This window comes from Oryctolagus cuniculus, chromosome 1, assembly GCF_051225735.1.
Source record: "Oryctolagus cuniculus isolate XC-2025 breed Fujian yellow rabbit chromosome 1, ASM5122573v1, whole genome shotgun sequence".
Classification (NCBI taxonomy): Eukaryota; Metazoa; Chordata; class Mammalia; order Lagomorpha; family Leporidae; genus Oryctolagus; species Oryctolagus cuniculus.
The window spans coordinates 65,570,773-65,592,315 of record NC_142867.1 but is presented as its reverse complement, the minus strand read 5'-3'; the positions used below and the strand labels follow the sequence as shown (position 1 = coordinate 65,592,315).

The 21,543-nt window shown below is 50.0% G+C and overlaps 1 protein-coding gene across 4 annotated transcripts in view; it reads left to right on the top strand.

The window, feature by feature from the left end:
* Positions 1–20,490: 20,490 nt before the first annotated feature.
* P4HA3 (prolyl 4-hydroxylase subunit alpha 3) overlaps positions 20,491–21,543 on the top strand; it is a 38,598-nt gene continuing 37,545 nt past the window's right edge. For all 4 annotated transcript variants that reach the window (XR_001794134.4, XM_051822340.3, XM_008264084.5 and 1 more), the window contains exon 1: positions 20,491–20,751. Coding sequence is in view for 3 of the 4 variants with exons in the window: in XM_051822340.3 (XP_051678300.1) it covers positions 20,552–20,751 (200 nt within the window). In the remaining variant the exon portion in view is untranslated. The remainder of the gene's footprint in view (positions 20,752–21,543) is intronic.

Below are 21,543 nucleotides of genomic sequence, written 5' to 3'. Positions count from 1 at the left end.
CTTGCAGCTGACCTAACTTGTCTGCCCATGGTAGCACTAGCTGGCATGATAAGACGGAAGGATTAAAGGTTCGGGAATCCCTCAAGGTCATGACTGTTGATATGTGATGTGGTGGTTAGGACTGTTGCCCTGGTCCAGGGTGTCTGCCAGTCCCTCTGATCAGGCTCAAAAGGAAAACAGGGTGTCTCATCTTTTTTTAAAGAAAAAGATACATTTATTTACTTATTTGAAAGAGTCAGATCTTCCATCCACTGGTTCACTCCCCAAGTGGCTGCAATGGACAAGGCTGAGCCAGGCTGAAGCCAGGGACTTCATCCTGGTCTCCTACGTGGGTGGTGGGGGCCCAAACACTTGGTCCATCTTATGCTGCTTTTCCCAGGCCATTAGTGGGGAGCTGTATCAGAAGTGGAGCAGCTTGGACACAAACTGGTGCCCATGTGGGATGCTGGCAGCACAGGTGGCGGCTTTTCACGCTACACCACAGGGCCGGCCCCAAGACAGGGTCTTTTCATCACCTTCTAAATTGAGTATTGTGAGAACCAAACTTACCCCCCACCCAGTTTGTTCTTTATAGCACATAAACAAGTGGACAAATTTAAGTAGTAGTATCTGTCATCATGAGTGTAGCATGCCATATAGTACTCAATAAGTATGTATCTAATGCATGAACCTAGCTCATGTTTTCTTGCAGAAGAAAAACTCTCAATTATTTTTTTTAATTTTAATTATTTGAGAGACAGAGAGCTCCCATCCACTGCTTCACTCCCCAGATGCTCATGACACGGCCAAAGCCAGGAACTCAATTCAGGTCTTGTGTGGGTGGCAGGACCCAGTTACCTGAGCCATCACTGCTGCCTCCCGGGGTGTGCATTAGCAGGAGCCGGAGGCAGGTGTGGAAGCAGGTACTCTGATGTGGGAACTGGGTGTCCTGAGCAGTATCTTAAGCAGACCAGTGCTGCCCCAAACACTGAATTCTTGATTCTGCATATGTACAGGGCTGCACATGGTGAAAATATGCGGTAGATTTCTTGGTGCCACTGAGTCTTCTCTGTCTACAGCACATATGCTGCCGCCATTTTCTTCAAGCTCAGTGTTTTCTTATCTTTCCTGGGTGGCCCTGTGCCTTCCTGGTTGTTTTTGTTTTGTTTTTTGTTTTTTATTTTTTATTTTTATGTGAAAAGGAGAGAGAAGAGAGATCCTCCATCCACTGGTTCACTCTCAAAGTACCTGAAATAGCCAAGGCTGAGCCAGGCCAAAGGCAGAGGCCCAGAACTCTATCCGGGTATCCCACCTGGGCAGTAGGGACCCAAGTATTTGAGCCATGATCTGATCCTTTCAGGTACACGTTAGTGGGAAGCTGGCTCAGAAGCAGAGTAGCCAAGATTCGAACCAGGGACTCTGATATGGCATGTGGGCATCCAAAGTGGCATCCTAGCCGCTGCACCAGGTGCCTGCCTCATCTTCCTGGTTTGAAATCTCAAAACCATCGTTGACTTCTCCTACTACTGGGTATGTGCTGCCTGAGCAGTTCCTCAACACTGTGGAGCTAAGGGCGGGACCCCGGCTTGAGACCCACAGAGACCAAGAAGCCAACTCGTCCAAAGGAGAAGAGTGGGCGCCTCCGTAAGTGGAAATTCTTGGAGAAGGGGATGATAACACAAGTCTGTAATGTGTTCTCCCCCCTTCCTGTCCTCCCTAAACCAGCACTTCCTCATTTCTGCTACTGAGGTGACCATGCTCCATTTCCCTCTTTACATCTGGTTCTGATCATTAAGTGGTCCAACATGCACATAATTTGCTCTAAATTAAATATTTGGCCTTCATCCCTCTGTTTTGTTCATTTGTTGTTTTTTAAAAAATATTTATTTGAAAGAGTTACAGGGAAGCAGAGGCAGCAAGAGAGAGAGAGAGAGATTTTCCATCGCTGGTTCACTCTCCAAATGGCAGCAAAGGCCAATGCTGGGCAAATCCAGAGCCAGAAGCTTCCTCTGGGTCTCCCACATGGATGCAGGGGCCCAAGGACTTGGGCCATCTGCTGCTGCTTTCCCAGGTCACGGCAGAGAGCTGGATTGGAAGTGGAACAGCCAGTGCCCATATGGGATGCCAGCACTGAGGTGGCAGCTTCACCCGCTACGCCACAGTGCCGGCCCCTCGTTTGTTTTATGAATATTTATTAACCTGGAAATAGGTAGGTATGAGGAGCACTCCAGGAAGCTAGAAAGGAGGGGAAAAAATCCACAGTCCCCATGCCACTGCCATCACATCGCGGAAAATCACCTTTGTTCCTTGTGACTCTGGATGCACAGCACCTTGAGAGAGGCCCAGCAGGCTGGGATCTTGCTGCAAGCCGGCCTCCTGGCTACCCCTCAGCTTCCTTCTGCATGGCAGAGGGCGGCAGGCCACAGAGGGGGAGGGCAGCTTCCCATCAGAGCAGACCACAAGTCCACCATGATGCCAGAGCAGAGTGCTGGAGAAGAAACACAGCACAGAACACGGCATGAGTGTGTAGCCACCAAGTGGCTGACTGTGGCTCTTAGAGGGAGAGCCTGGTCGTGCGTGGGGACCAGCATGCTGTCCAGCTGCACTTCAGTCACAGGTGATGATGAGGGGTGGGGGCGGGGTGGCTATGGAATCCACACTAGAATGAATCTTCAAAGTCATCCGAGCCAACCGCCCCTGGTTTCTGTGATAGGACTGGCAGGTGGGCCAGATGGTTGAACCATGCCAGGAACAACTGGCCAAGGCAAGCTGGTTCTTTTCTATTAAAGAATGGCCAGTACATAGATTTTCCTTGTATTCTGCTAAAATCTGCCTCCTGCAGCTCCCAGGCTCTGGCTGCACACAGACACCCAGTGTCACCCAAGGCTATTTCCTTTCCACTCAGTCTTTGGCCCCCAGTCCCAATGTGCGCAGTTCAGACCCCGTTCCTTGGATGCCCAGTTTTGGGGCCCCTTCACCTTCCCAATCCTCCTATAGAAAGCACATTTTCAAAAGCTGGGTCTGGAAATTAATACACCCTAGAAATGGCGGGAGCAGCCCAGACTGGAGAGAGGTGGGATTTCCACCTGATGTGGCAGGCAGCATAACAGACATGGGCAGAGGGGGCAGAGGGGGCTCAGCCTGCAACACAGGGCTAAGTCCTCTGCCCACAACTCCTCCTTTCACTCTCAACTCATGCACCACCCCTTCCAAAAAATCCTTCCTGCCTGTTGCCCCAACTGTGCTGGGCAAGGCCTGGCCTCCACATCTCCTCTGCCACCTGCACTGGAGCGCTTGCTGCACCAGAGTGATGCCATCTGTGTGCTGGACTCCCCCAGTTGACTGTGGGCTCCCTGACGGCTGGAGTTGCCTGGCTCGGTGCGGTACCCCTGGCACCCAGAACACAGCAAAAAGTCTATGATGAACCCTCAGCAAATCAGCAGAACAACAAGTGAGATAAGGAAGGGAGGGGAGGAGAGAAGAAAAAGAAAAGGTTGAACTGAAGCAGAATTTGAGCTAAGTTTTTAAAGGCTGGGAATAAACAAAAGGAGCAGGGAGGTGCCCATGGGATGCAAAGAGAATGCCGAGACTGCTGGACGGATTCCAGCTAGTTGGGCTTTGGCTAAGGCAACACAAGGAAATCTGGAGTCAGGTAGGGCTACAGAGATGGATTCCCTTGTGGGGAGGGAGTAAGAAAAACGCAGCCCTGAGCAAGAGGAGCCTTCTCCAGTCGGTCACTGCTCCCATGTGTGCATGCTGCCCCCTGGTGGGTAAGGATCTAGACAGCTGTGCTCTAGAAGGAAGCCAACATCGGTCCCAACAATTCTCTTTATAGGCGGGTGACAGAACTTGCCCAGCCAGCCCAAGCTATCTTCTCCAACAGCCTGTGGATGGCTGGGTGAATTCAATCCATGATTTTCTTAGTCCTCCAGCCAGGTGGGGGCGCTCCCTGCTTCTACACAGCACCAAGGCCCAGAAAAGAGAAGCAATTTTCCCGCAGTCACAGAGCAAGCCAGTGGCCTAGCTGGGGCTGAGCCTCTGTCTGCTGACTAGCATGCCCCTTCTTCTAACTTACCAAGCTACTAGGAGCAGGAGAGTGGATTAAAAAGCTGGTGATTGTGATCCATGCCTTTAAGGAGACACTAGCACAAGGCAACAGAAGTGAGATAATAGAGTAAAACGGTGCCGACAGAGGACGGGACGCATGTTGGAGCTGGGAGGGCTTCAAGAACTTGGCAGGGGTTGGGGGGAGCTGTGGCACAGAGGGTAAAGCTGCCGCCTGTGAGGCTGGCACCTCCTATGGGCGCCAGCTCCAGTCCTGGCTGTTCCACTTCCCATTCAGCTCCCTGCTAATGAGCCTGCGAAGGCAGCGGAGTATGGCCCAAGTGCTTGGGCCCCTGCACCTGTGTGGGAGACCCAGCAGAAGCTCCTGGCTTCAGCCTGGCTCAGTCCTAGCTGTTGTGGCCGTTTGGGGAGTGAACGAGCGGATGAAAGACCTTTCCGTCTCTCCTCTCTTTCTGTAACTCTCCCTTTCCAATAAACAAATCTTAAAAAAAAAAAAAAAAAAAAAAAAAAAAAAAAAAAAAGAGCTAGGACTAAGTTGAACCTTGAAGGGCGAGCAGGTGTGTTTGCCATGCAAAGGAAAAAGCTACAGCAGATGCAGGAGAGAGGAGGAAGCAGCCAGGGGCTGGCAGACACTGGAACGTGGGTTTTGGATCCAGGCCAGTGGTGTGTCTGACACCTCACCTTCCAGCTGAGTGAAGAGCCCCAGGTCGCAGCAGGCCCTCCAAAGCTGGCGACCTCAGGACACGCATCCAACAGCTTTCGAGTCACCCCTACATGGACGTACCATGGGAACCCCAAGCTGAGCAGCCAGACTGAAGCTGCTTCTCCCTGTCCCTCCTGACACCCCCACCCCCAAACACCTGCCGTGAGCTTGCTCCTGCTGCATGGACGTGGCTCCGAGACTTCCTCCAGGGTTTTTCTTCTCTTTCTCCCCTGCCCCCTACACCAGGCTGAGGCCCCTGGTGCTGCCAGTTTTGCTCCCTAAATATATAAAAACCCTTTATGGATGCAAGAAGATGGAGGTGAGACAGTGGAATCCAGAGTCCTACGATAACCAGGGTGTGGAGCTGGCCTTGACTTTCGGGTGTGTTGGTGCCATCCAGAGCTGTCCAGCCTCCACTGGGCTGGGCGCCGCCTGGGAACAATGGCTGCCTCCGAGGCTGGCTGGCAGTCTGGGCAGGCTCAGGTTCTGGAACTCGCTTGGTTAGGTGATGCCCGTTCAGTGGGGGCTCACCGCATAGCCCGAGAGAACACTGGGAACCCGACCTCCACTTTGTAGGTTCCGGAGTTGGAGTTGTCTGTCACTGACCCACTTCCCCCTACCTTCCCCTCTAACAGCCTCGGCCATCCAGGTCCAGCCGTCGTGGCCAAGCGAATTCAGTTACCGTGGAGTTTTATGGAGAGCGGATAGAAAAGCCATGCTTGTTCTTCTCCTTTGCCCTGCAGGAGTTAAGAGCACAGGTTCAAATCCCCACCTCCACCAATGGACAGCTCTGTGACCTGGAGCAGTGTAAGCACTCTCAAGCCACCCCCCCCCCAACCCGGTTCCAGTCTGGCGGAAGTGACGCCGGCCACCTGCAAGACTGGGTCACCAAAATGTGTGGCTTCCACCTTGGCTGCTCTTCCTCAGACCCCTCCTCTAATGCAGCCGGCCCTTTCACAGGCAGCCCGCGGAGAGGGCCCGCGGTGAGGGACCACGGCCTCACGCCAGCGGCCACGAGCATGAACGGGACCCCAATTCCTCGTCTTCCTCCTGCGGGAAACAAAATGCTTCCCAGCAGCCCAGAGCCCCCACAGTCTCTTGCAGGGCCGTCAGCGGTGCCGTCTGCGGTCCTGGAGCCGCGTCGGGTTTGTGACTTGGTGGACGTTGCTCTTGTAAATCAAAAACAAGATAATCCCGCCCGCACATCTGCTCTAAATGAGAACACGGCAGTGCCACCGCCGTAGAGACGTCCATCAAACAACCGGAGCAGAGGCACACGGTCGACCATACACACAGCGGTGCTGGACTTCAGCTGGGCGACTTCCAGGTCCCCTTATCCTGCGGGAGGGGATGTCCCTACTCCCCGGGATGGCTCCCTGGTCCACCCTCCGGAACACCCTTCCTTGTCCATCCCTCTCCTTGGCCACTACTGAAGAAGTGGCCCGTGCTGGCAGCTGAGTAGCAGTTTGAATCACTTCAGTCCCTTCTCATCCAGGGTGCTGGTGCTTTCACACGAACGACTCATTTAAGAATCTTGTGGGCCTCTGACACGGCTGGGTGTGTGTATTTCTTCCTCCACATGACACACTCCTACTCGTTCTCTCGATTTTATCACTGCTCTTTTGGAACTGGGCTTCCGTGGAATCCTGCTCTTAAGAGGCCATGAAGTTCTTTTCGTCCAGGTCTCTCCAGGACATCTGTGTAATTCTTTCAGAGGACTTTGTTCAGTGTTTTCTAGCCGTACTTTCCCTGGAAGCCAAATCTCCAGGCTGTATTTGACTGTGAGGTTCCTTTGCTGGCTAGAGAGCCTGAAGATAAAAGGGTTTCATTTTTAAACCTAGTCCTACCCTCTCTTCTCTCTCTCAGTTCTTTTCTACTCTTCACAATCTTTTTATTTATTTATTGTTTTGAAAGGCAGAGAGACAAAGAGAAAAAGAGAGAGAGCTTGCATCCTCTAGTTCACTCCCCAGATGCTCACAATAGTCAGAGCTGGGCCAGGCCAAGGCCATGAACTGGGAACTCAGTCTGGGTCTCCCACGTGGCTGACAGATACCTAAGCACTTGAGCCATCCTCTGCTGCCTCCCAGGGTACACGTTAGCAGGAAACTGGATCAGAAGTGGAGCAGGGACTTGAACCCAAGCACTCTTAACCACGGGATGCCAGCATCTTAAGTACCGCCCCAAACACCACCCCTGAATTTTTTTCTGAATGGGCCAGTTCTTTCTGTGACTCAGATACCTCTCTGAGCATTCAGCTGACCCTTTCGACAGTCTGCCTAGACAGCTCCTCAGCCAGACCAAAAGGGTTCCCCACCACCGCCACTGCAGAGTGATCTTTACTTATTTGATAGGAAAATAAAATAATTTGCACATTATTTTCATGAGAAGTTGACAGCCCCAGGAATAACATGGGCAGTCAACAAATACTTTTAATTAGATTAGATGCAAACCATACTGAAAGCCACCTGACACGGTGCTAAGCATTCCTTAAACACAAAGACCTGACTATCCATGCACTGATCTTGATGCTGTTCAACACATGGGGCTTTTTTTTTTTTTTTTTTTTTTTTGTCCCGGTTGAAGTTGAGGTTAGTTGTGAACCGCTAGGAGGGGAGGGACAAAGCCCCAGCTGTCATCATCGGGTCGCCTTTCACATTTGTAAGGTGACACAAGCTTCTAGGAATACCCCTCCAGCAGTGCTAACTCACAGTCAGCTGTCACTCAATAGCAGGCTCACAAAACTTCAAAGCTTCCGGAAGGTCTTAACACACGTTCGCTAGGCACAACCGTCTTCTCACGGCTGTGCCAACAACCAGCTTGTGTTTTCTCCTCATTTTACAAAATGAGGCAGAGACAGGATGGAATGTGTCCCCTGCACCCCAGGACAGTCACCACCTGGGACACAGTGGAGGGGTCTGGGCCCCTGTGCCGCTTTCTTCTTCTTTCTTTCTGGGCACAGGGAGGCTCCTCTGATGGAAGCAAGATGGCCACCATCCCAGCGGTTTTAAAGTGCCCTCCTGCATCTTCTAAGTGACCAGAGGCAACAGTTTCTCCCATTGCTTGGCCACTGTGGATCACATTTCCATTCCGCCAACGTCTAGTGGTGGTCTCCTCCACTGATCCACCCACCAGACTTCACCCACCTGCAACCCCACAGCCAACGCCATGAACTCTAGGGTTTTGTTCAAGGTAGCATCATCTCACTTTTGGGTACCAATTTCCATATCAGTCTACTTTTTTTTTTTTTTCAAACTATCCCAAAACGTGGTAGCTTACAACAGCAACTACTTATGAGTCTCACAGTTGTGCAGATTGGCAGTTTTGATGGACGGGTGGGTTGGCTGAGGGGTTCTCCTGGTGCTGGCTGAGTTTGCTTGTCTGATGGTGGACGGGTACTGGTTGGTGAGGATGGCCTCACCAGGGTTGGCCAAGCTCTGCCCCATGTAGCTCCCATTGGCCAGCCCAGGCTTGTTCACATGGGTGCCCAGGCAGGGATCCAAAACAGGCAAAGGTGCAAAGCCTTTTGAGGCCTCAGTGGGGAACTAACACCTTGTCCCTTCTGTTGTGATGTATTGGCCAAAGAAAGCAGTAAGGGCTCACAGGTTCAAAGGAAGAGGGACTGGATTCCAGCTCTTCCTGGGGGGAGAGCTACGAAGTCACACAGCAAAGGGTGTGGACTCAGGGAAGAATGCAGATCACGGCTGCTTTCATAGTCTCCCTCCTCTGAGGTGTTGGCGGGCATTTTTGTGTTTATATGACATGTATACATCAAAAATATACAGTATTTTTCTATGACTCAAGTTTTCAAATGAACTATTTTATGGAAGGAATTTGCAAAGTATAAATATAAGGTATAAGGAATAAAATATTTTTGCTTTCAGATACCAATTTCCATATCAGAAATTCCCTACAATCTAGGAAAAGAAGTGGAATGTTACCACTACATTCTGCATGCATGACCTAGGGTTCCTTTTCTTAAAAAAAAAGTTTTTGTTTATTTTTGGCTACTTGAAAGGCAGAGCAACAAAGATGGAGAGCGAGAGCGAGGGAGAGAGGGCGCAAGCGCTAACTGCTGGTTCACTCTATAAATGCCCACAATAGCTAGGACTGGGCCAAGCCAAAGCCAGGAGCCAGGAACTCCATGCAGGTCTCCTGGACCCAAACACTTGAACCATCTGCTGCCACCCAGGGTGCATTAGCAGGAAGCTGGATTGGATGCAGAGTAGCCAGGACTCAAACTGGCCATCTGACACGGGATGCAGGTATCCTAGCATCATACGTGCTGCACCCCAATGTCTGCCCCTAACGTTCCTTTTCACCTGGGCCAGGCAGCAGCTTCTTGATTGGCCTCCAGTCTTGCCTTCTGTAATCAGCTCCGCCATATTACCCAGCGTGATCTTTAAAAAACAAAAACCTAGGGGTGGCACTATGGCATAGTAGGCTAAGCCTCCACCTGCAGCACTGGCATCCCATATGGGCGCTGGTTTTAGTCCCTGCTGCTCCTCTTCCAATCCAGCTCTCTGCTAATGGCCTTGGAAAGCAGTGGAAGATGGCCCAAGTGCTTGGGCTCCTGTACCCACATGGGGGACCAGGATGAAGCTCCTGGCTTCAAATTGGCCCAGCTCCAGCTGTTGTGGCCATTTGGGGAGTGAACCAGCAGATGGAAGACCCTTCTCTCTTTCCCTCTCTCTATCTGTAACTCTCTCAAATAAAAAAAAATTTAAAAAACCACAAAAATCTAATTAAATCATTCCTTAGCGTCAAGCTGTTCACTCGTCTGCCATCGACCTTAGGATGCGACCCAGACTCATGAATCAAGTCAGTCTCCCCATCAGGCCCTTGTTTATACTTCATGCCTCGTTCTTCCCATCCTCCCACCCTGCGTCAGGATCTCAAGACAGATCGTGGCCTCCATCGTCCCTTGCACTTCCTCCTTCCTGGCACATGTGGTTGAATGAATGCGTGTATGAATGAATGCTAGGCTCTGGGGACAAAGAGGAACTCCACAAAAAGTTGTTAGTCCAGGTGGGGAACACATATGAACCGTGGTTCCTTGGTGTCGTGAGGAATTGACTCTAGGACTCCCTGCAGGTAAACAAAGTCCACAAGTTCTCAAATTTCTTACACAAAGCAGCTGTAGTTCTTGAATATGCTAGAACCTACACACTTCCTCCCATACACTTTAAATCATCTGTAGATTACTAATACAGTACAAATGCTGTAAATGTTGCTGTACTGTATTGTTTAGGGAATGATAACAAGACAAAAGGTCTATACCTGTTCAGGATGATGCAGATTTTTCAATATCTTTGATCTGCAGTTGGTTGATCTACAGATACAAGGGGCCAACGCTGCATTAATGAATTAATCTTTTTGTTAAGCCACCAGCACCTGTCTGACCTGGATGGTGGATTTGCACTGGCTTCTACATTCCACCAGGGGGCACTAGCAAAATGCCGCTGATTCTCCTATAAACTTGCATGTTTCCTTGGAATGGCCCAACCTACTTTGACTGGAACCGGGATTTTAAAGGTGTGTGTTGTTGTTACTGTTGTGTTGTGCTTTAATAAGCTCCCTACTGAGCACCTGCTAGTCTGAAGGACACAGTGGCCCCTGTGCCTGCTGGCGTCCGCCCTGGGCTTCAGCAGCTCTCCAACTAGGAGTCGTCACCAGAGCTGTCACAAGCACGCTTTAATTTATCTTCCATGCCACCTGCTGGGAGCCAGGTGGGGACTGTAATCAGCTCCACCTTCAAGATGACAACTCGAAGGGTCAAGGAAATTAAATCATCTTTCCCCAGGAAATGACTGTTTCTCAATAGCCAAGAAGGGACTCGAATCTGTCTCCCTAGTCCAAATGTCATCGTGTGGTGTCCAACCTTTGTAAAAGATGATGGGGATGCAAAGACACAGCTTCCAAATCTAAAGTCCTAGAAGCAAAAGCTGTCAAAGCTGGAAGAAACTCAGAAGGTCACCCAATGAAGTGTTCCCAAGTCAGACACACAGAGGAATCAACCCCAGGAGCCTGCCGATACTGACGCAAACACCGCCAGTCACCCTGGGACACACGGGTCCCTTTGTCAACACACAGCAGAAGCCCAAGGGGGCTGAACAGAAGTGAGTCCACCAAAACCGTCCTTGGGGGTGGGAGGGAGGCTGGCCCAGGACGAATCACGGGCAAGCTGAGATAATGACGCAGTAGAAAGGGCACTCAGAGGAGAGCCTAAGAGCCTGGGTTCAGCTTCAGCCTTCACATCTCACAGCTGTGTCCCTCTAAAGCCCTGGAAGGGAAACACAACTCTACTCAAACTCTTTTTGAAAAGATTTATTTATTTATTTGAAAGGCAGAATTACAGACAGGCAGTGGTAGAGGCAGAGAGAGAGAGAGAGAGAGAGAGAGAGAGAGGCCTTCTATCCACTGATTCACTCCCCAAATGGCTGCAATGGCCAGAGCTGTGCCAATCCAAAGCCAGGAGCCAGGAGCTTCTTCTGGGTTTCCCATGCAGGTGCAGGGGCCCAAGGACTTGGGCCTGTGAGAGTCGACCGCCCGAAAAACGTCACCAAGAGACATCTCTTATGCAAACAGCAAGGGGAAGCTTTATTGATTATCCAGCATGCTGGGGCTGTCTGATCATCATGAGCAGAGCAGCCCTGAATAACCAAAGGTTAGGGTTTATAAAGGCAAAAACCGCAAAACCGGGAAGGGGAAGAGAATACACGGTTGTTAAGAGGTTGCTAAAGTCTTACAATCAGCAATTATGATCTTAAGACATAGACAAATCACATCTTTATTATTAGCCCAGGTAACCCAGGTGTAACCTTTTTACTTTTAAGCTTGAGCAATCATGCTAGGGGGTTTTTGTGCGTTGCCAAGGGTGATGTAGTGTATTGTTATTGTCCGACTATTTGAGATTATAGTTTTGGACCAGAGTCTCACGGTGGTGGGGTTGCTTTCCCAGAATGCAGTCTCAAGTGCTCCAAAATGGAGTCCCTACTGTCAAGGTGCTACTTCACTGTTTTATTTTTACAGCTGCACTAGGAAGGTTTAAACCTGTAAGCTTAAGCTTAACTTTTGACACCTGTACATATACAATTTTAACTCTTCAGGCCATCTTCTACTGCTTTCCCAGGCCATAGCAGAGAGCTGGACCAGAAGAGGAGCAGCCAGGGCACTGCAGGCCGTGGCCTCACATGCTATGACACAGTGCCACCCCCCCACCCTTTCTTTTTTTAAGATTTATTTTATTCATTTGAAAGGCAGAATTACAGAAAGAGAGTCTTCCATTTGCTGGTTCACTTCCCAGATGGCTGCAACAGCCGGAACTGGGCCAGGAGCTTCTCCTGGGTCTCCACATGGGTACAGGGACCTAAGGACTTGGGCCATCATCTACTGCTTTCTCAGGCCATAGCACAGAGCTGGATCAGAAGTGGAGCAGCCAGAACTCAAACTGGTGCCCATATGGGATGCCGGCACTGCAGGCGGCATCTTCACCTGCTACACCACAACACCGGCCCCTCAAACTTTCTCTGCTGTGCACTCCCAGCCCTGGTCACTTCCGACACCAGGCGTGTGTGGCTTCCTCCACTCACCAAGCAAGCAGGTCAGTTCAGTGGACGCGGGCTGGGCAGCTTCTAGCTCAGTTCTGACACCACCACCTGGAGACAGCATCGGATCCCACAGCCTGGAGGCTCAACCCCGCAAGGTGACCCCCTCCCACCTCACCCCCACCACAAGATAGATGCCTGTGGCAAGACCCAGGTTAGTTGTCCTGTGCTTCTGACTTACCAGCTATAAATTAGGGTTCCCACAGCCCCTGCCTTAGGGTCACTTAATTTGTCCCGTCAGCTCACAGAACTCAGGGAAACGCTGCTGTGTCCTTTGCCTGTCAGGGGTGGGGGTTGCAGAGGGGGGGGATGAGGCGAGCAATGCAGAACTTCCCTGCTCTCCCCAGGCCACCACCTCCAGGAACCTGCGTGTGTGCGTTCAGCTGCCCAGGAATTCTCGGAACCTCGTCTTTTCAGGTTCTGTGGTGACTTTACTGCACGGGGCTGATGGCTCCAGCGAGGCCTGGTGGGGTTCCTTCCCGCTGGCTTTGGTGCAGGGCCTCTTGGGCAGGGGCAGGCAGTTAGGAGTCAGGTACCAGGAGTGGAAACCATAAAACACAGCGCAATATCACAGATCCTTAATCTCGGTGAGCCTCAGCTCTCTCAACTGTAGACAGAAGGTAAAATGCAGAATAATACCTTATTGTGAGGGAGAAAAAAGGCAGGGGAGGAGGATACTGTTAAAAAAGATGGGGCAGAGGACTGGCACATAGAGGACCCTGATAAAGAGCCTGGGCGACGCGACAGTGTGAGTGCACCGTCTAGGCCTTTGTTCCCTTCCTGCTCGCTGTTGCCTGGCGCTCAGACACAGTCTCGCCCGCCAGCGACCACATAAATAAGAAAGAATGGCTGCAGGGAACATATCCAAGGGAAAGTGCGGGGTGTGTTTTGAACAGTAGCGGCACTTGAACCCAGTGGGCAGACAAGTAAAATGTCTCCGAGGAAGGAGACAGGATGAATCTGCAAAGACCCAAAGCCCACGGCTGAGTGGAGGGAGCAGGGCGAGAGAACCGAGAACTCGCATTCCGGGGGAGACTCTCTCTCTTCTGCCTGCATCTTTACTTGGGAATCTTGATCTTCCTCAGTGCTTTCCTTTCTACCTCAATTTCCTTCCCACTTTTGCCTGGTTTTCATCCGTGATTTCTGATTCAGAATTCCCTCGCGTAAATGTTACTGCGCGCACTGCCTCAGAGCTAATATTCAGCTTTGAACATTCAGAAACGGGTATGATCTAATTAATACAGGTTAAAAAAAATAAAAAAAAGATGACATCCCATCTTGCTAAATAATGAACAGAAAACAAATTTGAGTTCTCACACACCTAGCTCTGCTTAGAAAATGCCCATGCTAGGGGGCTGGTGCTGTGGTGTAGCAGGTAGTGCAGCCACTGCAGTGCCAGCATCCCATATGGGTGCCGGTTCAAGTCCTGGCTGCTCCTCTTCCAATCCAGCTCTTTGCTATGGCCTGGGAAAGCAGTAGAAGATGGCCCAGGCCCTTGGGCCCCTGCACCCACATGGGAAGAACCAGGGGAAGCTCCTGGCTCCTGGCTTCGGATCAGCACAGCTCTGGCCGTTGTGGCCAACTGGGGAGTGAACCAGTGGATGGAAGACCTCTCTCTCTTTGCCTCTGCCTTTCAAATAAATAAATCTTAAAATAAAGGAAGAAAATACCTACTCTAAAGTAACAGAATCATTTGTACTTGTAGCATAATTGTTAAATTTTAGTTTGGTTTGAGTTAAATTTGGAATCCTACTTTTACTTACAGTGGCTTCAAGAATTGCTCTCTGATGCGAGTTGAAATAAAATTACAGTGCAGAAGTTCTGGCTGTGGGGCTGCTGAGACAGACATGTTCTGCCCTGTCCTGCTCGCGGAGCACAGCTAGGAAACCTGGACGGAGTGCGTGGGGCAGGCATCTGAGCACTCTGTCCTTTTGCCACTTGGCTCCAGATGTGCACAGTCCTGAAAAGTGCATAGACTGTGGGATAACGGAAGGCCTAGGTTTCTGGCCAGAGCTTCGGGGAACTGGAAAATACCAAACAGATCACAAAGAGAGGGACGCTGGGGAGTGCAGCCTCATAATTCCTAGGCTCACTCATGAGCTGTGTGGGCACAAATCTGAGGCTAAACCGCACAGCACAGACTTTTGGGACTAAGATACAGGAAAGACCGCTGTGCAGACCCAGCACTGGCCTCTGGATGTGCCCACCAGGGCAGGTAGGAATAGCACTGCAAGACTTGGAAACTGAACTGGAATCGGGACCACATCTGCAAAGGCAGGTCAGGACCTGTATCCCTGAATGCATGGTAAAACAAAACAAAAATCAATATTCTTCATAGGATTTTAAAAAAGATCTAGACAGTTGTAACATTCAAAATGGCTAGCATCGAATCCAAAATTACCCAGCATTCAAAGAACTGGGGAGGGGGTAAATAATCTCAATTAGCATGAAAATAGCAGATGTTCAGGGTAAGAAACCACTAATGCTGAGATTGTTGAAGGCTGTTGTAAGGAAACGGCCCCAGCACAGAAGGGCAAACACTGGTGAAGTGAATGGGAGGTAGAAAAGATTAGAGAAATAGAAGATAGAGAGGCACCAAGGAGAGGTGCTGGGCCCAGAGGTTAAGGTGCTGCTTGAGACACCCCCAGCCCATAGGACAGTGCCTGGGTTCAATCTTGACTGCTCCTGACTCCACCTCCCTGCTAATGCGCAGCCTGGGGGCAGCAGGTGGTGGCTCCTGATAGCTCCCTGCCAGGCACGTGAGAGGCTAGGGCTGAGTTTCTGGCTCCCAAATTTGGGGGAGTCACTCAACAAATGGGCGTGCTCTATCTCTTTTTCCCCAACTCTTTGCAGCTCAAATAAATAAAAATCAATAATTTTTTAAAGAGAAAGACCAAATGGAAATATTAGAGCTGGGCTAATTACAATAACAGTAACAATAATAATAATAATAAATTATGATAAAAAAAGAATAGTGATGAAAGAGGAGCCAGTGAACCTGAAAACAGATCCATAGGAATGATCTAATCTCTCTCTGTATCTGCTTTTCATATAAATAAATCTTAAAAAAAAAAAAAAAGAAATGACCTAATCTGAATGAGAGAAAAATATATTTTTAAAACATGAGCAGAATCTCAGGGGACCCGTGAGACACTATCAGATTCATACCTTCAGAATTCCGGAAGAGGAAAAAACATTTTGAAAAAATAATGTTTGAGCATTCCCCAAACTTGCCAACACAGACAAACTTATAGAACCAAGAAGGTCAGCGAGCCCTAAGCAGGATAGACTCAAAAGAAATCCATGCCCATCCACATCATAACCAAACAGCTAAAAAATAAAGACAAAGGAAAAGGTCTTGAGACCAGCCAGAGAAAAATGACGCATTACTTATAGGAGAACAGTGATTCCAGTAACTGCATTTCTCATCAGAAACCATGGAAGCCAGAATATTTTTAAAGTGCTGAAAGGAAAGAACTGTCAGCCTAGAATTCTACATCCAGTGAAAATAAACTTCAGGAAAAAGGACGAACTAAAGACATTCTCAGATGAAAGAAAATTACAAGAATTCATTGCCAGCAGACTTGCACAAGAATTGCTAAAGGAATTGAATCAATAGTCAAAAACATTCCCACAACAAAAGCCCAAACTTAACTGATTTCAATGGTGCATTTCCCCATTAAAGAAGAATTAACTCCAATCCTTTATAAACTCTTGGAAAATATTTAAAAAGAGAACACTGCCCAACTCATTGCATGAGACTTTTATTATCCTGATACCAGAAGCAAACCAACTTCCCTTATGAATACAGATGTAAAAAATTCTTAATAAAAATCCTAGAAAATGGGGCTGGCGCTGTGGCACAGTGGGTTAAAGCCCTGGCTTGCAGCACCTGCATCCCATATGGGTGCCAGTTCTAGTCCCAGCTGCTCCTCTTCTAATCCAGCTCTATGCTGTGGCCCAGGAAAGCAGTAGAAGATGGCCCAAGTGCTTGGCCCTCTGCACCGTGGGGAACCTAGAAGAAGCTTCTTGCTCTGGGTCAGCACAGCTCTAGCTGTTGTGGCTATTTGAGGAGTGAACCAGCAGAAGAAAGACCTTTTTCTCTGTCTCTCCCTCTCACTGTCTGTAACTCTATCTCTCAAATAAATAGATAAAATCTTTTTAAAAAATCCTAGAAAACTGAGTCCAGCAACATATGGACAAGATAATACACCGTGACCAAGTAGGATTTATCTCAGGAATGCAAAGTTAGTTCAACATACAGAATCAATCAACATAACACACAATAGATTAAGAAAAAAGGGACAGGGACTGGCCCTGTGGCGTACCAGATTAAGCCTCTGCCTGCAGGGCCAGCATCCCATTTGGGTACCAGTTGGAGTCCCTGATGCTCCACTTCCAATCCAGCACCCTGCTGATGATGCTGGGAAAGCAGCAGAGAATGACCCAAGTCCTTGGGCCCCTGCACCCATGTGGGAGACCTGGAAGAAACTCCTGGCTCCTGGCTTTGGATCAGCCCAGCTCCAGCTGTGGGGGCCATTTGGGGAGTGAACCAGCAAATGGAAGATTCTCTCTCTCTCCCTATTTCTGCCTTTCAACACATAAATAAGTCCTAAAGAAAAAAAAGGAACAAAAACTACATGATCTTCTCAAGAGATATAGAAAATTGATTGACTAGATTAAAAACATTCAACAAACTGGGAACTGAATGGATCTTCCTTAACTTGACTAAGATATTGACAAAAATCCTACAGCTAACATCATATTTCATGATAGAAATCTTAAAGCTTTCCACAAGATCTCAAATAAAATCCTGATGTTTTCTCTTGCCACTTCAGTTCATCATATATTAGAGATTCTAGACAAGTCAATTAACCCAAATAAACAATAAGAATCTAGAATGGAATAGAAGAAGTAATCTGTCTCTATTTTCAGATGCTATGTTTATGGTACTTAAAACCATAAGGAATACATTAAAAAAAAAACCTGTTAAGTTTAATAAACAAGAAAACAGAAAGGTAAAGCCACTGCCTGCAATGCCAGCACCCCATATGGGCGCTGGTTCATGTCTGGGCTACTCCACTTCAATCCAGCTCCCTGCTAACGCACCTGGGAAAGCAGTGGAAGATGGCCCAAGTGTGGAAGACCTGGAAGAAGCTCCTTGCTCCTGGCTTTCCATTTGCCCAGTCCTGACCATTGTAGACATTTAGGGAGTAAACCAGTAGGTGGAAGATAATTCTCTCTCTCTCTGTCTCTCTCTCTCTCTTCCTCTCTGTATAACTGACTTTCAGATAAATAAATCTTTTTTTTAAAAAAAAAAGGAAGCAGGATATAAGATCATACACAAAAATCAATTATACACTTGCAACGAACAACCTGAAAATAAACTTAACAATTCCATTTAAAGATAGCAGCAATTAAAAAAAAAGCCACTTCCATGAAATGCCCAGAATAAGAAAATCCACACAGATCATATAGATTTGAGGGGGACATCTCAAAAAGGACACATAGCTGTGCTGAAGGAGATGCCATTCACCAACTCTAAGACAATTTGAGCATCAGAATAATTAAACTAATGAATTACAATCCATCAACAGCATTGATGAACTCATATGTGCTGGTACAAATAAACAGAAGAGAAAGCTCTATATTATATAGAATTCCAATACATAGTGATAACCTTTTAATGAATAAATATAAAATACTTATTCATTAATTTTTTGGTGAAGAAGTCTGGCACACATGATCTTGACCAAGTAACACTGCCAGTCATGGGGTAAGTCAACGTTGTGCACCTCCATAATGATGCACTGAGAAAAACAAAGAATTACTTGTCTAATATTTCTGCCAAAGTTGCATCTACTCATGTGGTAAGATGAGGGAAACTCAAATTGAGAGACATTCTAAAAAATAACTGTAAAAATAGCAGAGACTAAGGGAAGACTGAGGGATTTATTTTATTTATAAAAAAGATGTATTTATCTGAAAGTCAGTTATACAGAGAGAGAATTATACAGAGTACAACCAAGTGCAACAATGATCCTAGACTCATAAAGTATGTAAGTGATATAATCAATGGAATTGGGCCGGCGCCACGGCTCACTAGGCTAATCCTCCGCCTAGCGGTGCCGGCACACCGGGTTCTAGTCCCGGTCGGGGCGCCGGATTCTGTCCCGGTTGCCCCTCTTCCAGGCCAGCTCTCTGCTGTGGCCAGGGAGTGCAGTGGAGGATGGCCCAGGTGCTTGGGCCCTGCACCCCATGGGAGACCAGGATAAGTACCTGGCTCCTGCCATCGGATCAGCACGGTGCGCCGGCCACAGCGCGCCGGCCGCAGCGGCCATTGGAGGGTGAACCAACGGCAAAGGAAGACCTTTCTCTCTGTCTCTCTCTCTCACTGTCCACTCTGCCTGTCAAAAAAAAAAAATAATAATAATCAATGGAATTGGAATAAGGCATGCACACTAGAAGTTAGCATTTTATCAATGGTAGCTTCCCAATTTTGATGGTTGTACCGTGGTTTTCTAGGAAGACATCCTTGTTTTCAGGAAATACACACTGAAGTATGAGAAAACATGGTGAGTGACAAGGACCACATATTCTTTTTTTAAAATTATTTTTTAAAAGTTATTTGAAAGGCAGAGTTACAGAGAGAGGAGGAGAGACAGAGAGATCTTCCATCTGCTGTTTCACTCCCCAGACAAATCCAGATCGCTACCAAACACGACCTAATGGTGAAGCGCTCAGGAGGGTGGCTGGAAAGACGTAAGGGCATGCCAAGCATGGTCTCTTCGACTCTGCCAGGCAAGACGGTCCCTAGGAGTCTTGAGGTGCACCGCATAGTTCAACCCGGAGACAGTGCTTCTAAGATTCCACCACAGCACCCTGACCCTCAGCCCCAGTTAGAGGAGGGCCTGTCCTGGAAAGGAAACACAGATGTGGCGTTTGTCTAGTGGAGCTCTCTCCAAGAAGACTGATAGGAAATCCCCCAAATTTTGTTTTTCCACCTTTTTACTGGGGCCACAGGGGAGGGGGCCTCCTCCTTGTCCATGGAGGTACTTACAGTTTCTTCAGCTTCTCCAAGCTGGGGCCTTAAGGGTCCTGGGGATACCTGGGCACATGGGAATGTTGCCATCATGGTGACATGGCCTGGTTGATGGTGATGGCATACTCAGTGCAGGCGTTGAGGCGAGCAGAATTAGGGCAAGGCTCCCCAAGGTGAAAGGACCTTGGCCAGGAGCCCCATACAGGTCCCCCACGTGGGTGCAGGGGCCCAAGAACCTGGGCCATCTTCCACTGCCTTCCCAGGAGCATCAGCAGGAAGCTGGATGTGAAGTGGAGCAGCCAGAACTCAATTGGCTGTGGTGCCCACATGGGATGCCAGGGTGAAGGCAGAGTGGCCCAGCCCACTAGGCCACAATGCCAGTCCCTCCTTGACTCTCGGTGGCACTGAGGCCACCAAGAAACTCAGCATAAGCTCCCACTGTCGAGATCCTTCACTTAATCACACCTGTAAGTCCCTTTGCCATGAACAGGTTTGGGGACTGAGGACCTGGACATCTCAGGGGGACATTATGCTGCCTGCCACAGCCCCTAGGCTTCTCCGGGCAGAAAGCCTCCTAAAACTACAGGCTGGCGGCCGCTCCGGGATTCCCACCAGAAAGGGGAAGGGAGATGGGGGAAAGCGTGGCCGGCCCCAATTAGAGCGAAGGGATGATTTAACGCACTGTGGTTAAACTAGCTTTCGTGGGCAGATTTTTCAAATACATACACCCTGTGGCCACACTGCCAGGCCCCTTCTCCCCTAACGCCAAGGGCCTTGGAAAGCGTTGGTGCGAATTAGGGGCCTCGGAGCCGAGGCTTCACCAGCGTCATGGTCACTCTACCCCCATGCTGATTAAGAACAGAGTCCGGGCCGCGCCGCCTGGGCTCCGTACAGCCTTACACCAGGGAATCCACCGCTCGGCCAACCCGTGCCTCAGTTTACCCAAGCGTGCCAGGACCGCGGAAACGCCTTCCAGGGCGGGCGGCCCCTGGGGTGACTTTCGGGGAGCTGAGGCGAAGAGGGCGGGAGATGCGGGGCGCAGCGGGCCGGGGCGGGGCGCGGCGGGGCGGGCCCAGCAGAGTCGGCGGGGCCGGGGCGGGCCGGGAGCCGCGGCGTCGGGCGGACGGCTCGGGCCGAGGAGACGCGCGAGCGCCGGCGATGGGCCCCGCGGCGCGGCTGGCGGCGTTGCTGGCGGCCCTGGCGCTCGGGGCTGGGGACCCGGCCCGGGCGGCGGCGCGCGGGGAAACGTTCTCGGCGCTGACCAGCGTGGCGCGCGCCCTGGTGCCCGAGCGCCAGCTGCTGGGGCTGCTGCGGCGCTACCTGCGCGGGGAGGAGGCGCGGCTGAGGGACCTGACCAGGTGAGGGCACTGCGGGAGCGAGCGGCGCGCGCGGGCATGAGCCGGAGACCCTGAGGCGGACCCCGGGACTCCGTGGCGTGAGGTGTTGGGGCGCGGTGCCACACTGCGTGGGGCGTCAGACGCCTTCCCGCCCGGTGGCACCCTGGGTGCAGCTTCACACAGAGCGGTTGAGCCACTGTGGGAAAGTGTAGTGAGGTGACCGGGGCCCCAGGCTGCGTGTCACCGTCACAGGCGCAGTGGGCTGTGCAGTCCACACGTAGGGCGTGGGCACGCGGGGGTACGGGGGGGACTCGGGTGCTGCACCTCTTTGAGTCCTGACCTGAGCGGGCGTCCAGAGACAGGGTGTGACCCAGCGAACTGATGTTTAGTGCAAGAGTTGGGTGACATTTTGTAAGCCCTGTGTGCATGTGCCCCGGGACGCTGGCTAACTGCACAGGTCACTATGAGAATAATGCCTCGTGTTCATAACTTTTCCCCACACATTTTTGGAAACATCTACTAATGCCAGGCACTGCTGCAGACCCTGGGGGTAAAATGATGAACAAGACCCAGCACTGCCCTTGGGGACTTTGGGTCTGCAGCATCCTGATTGTCCCCGGGCAGTTGTCTGCTGCCTCCTCCTGCCTCTGTTCCTCCTTCTCTGTACTCCTGGACAAGCTAAGTTCTAGGTAAATGGTCGCTGAGCTGTGACCTGTCCGTGAAGGACTCTGAAAAGCCCCACGCTTCTTGTTGAAACGATAGTGTTTTGCTATTCTGTCAACAGGTCCTGGTGCTACACACCATGGGGGAAGG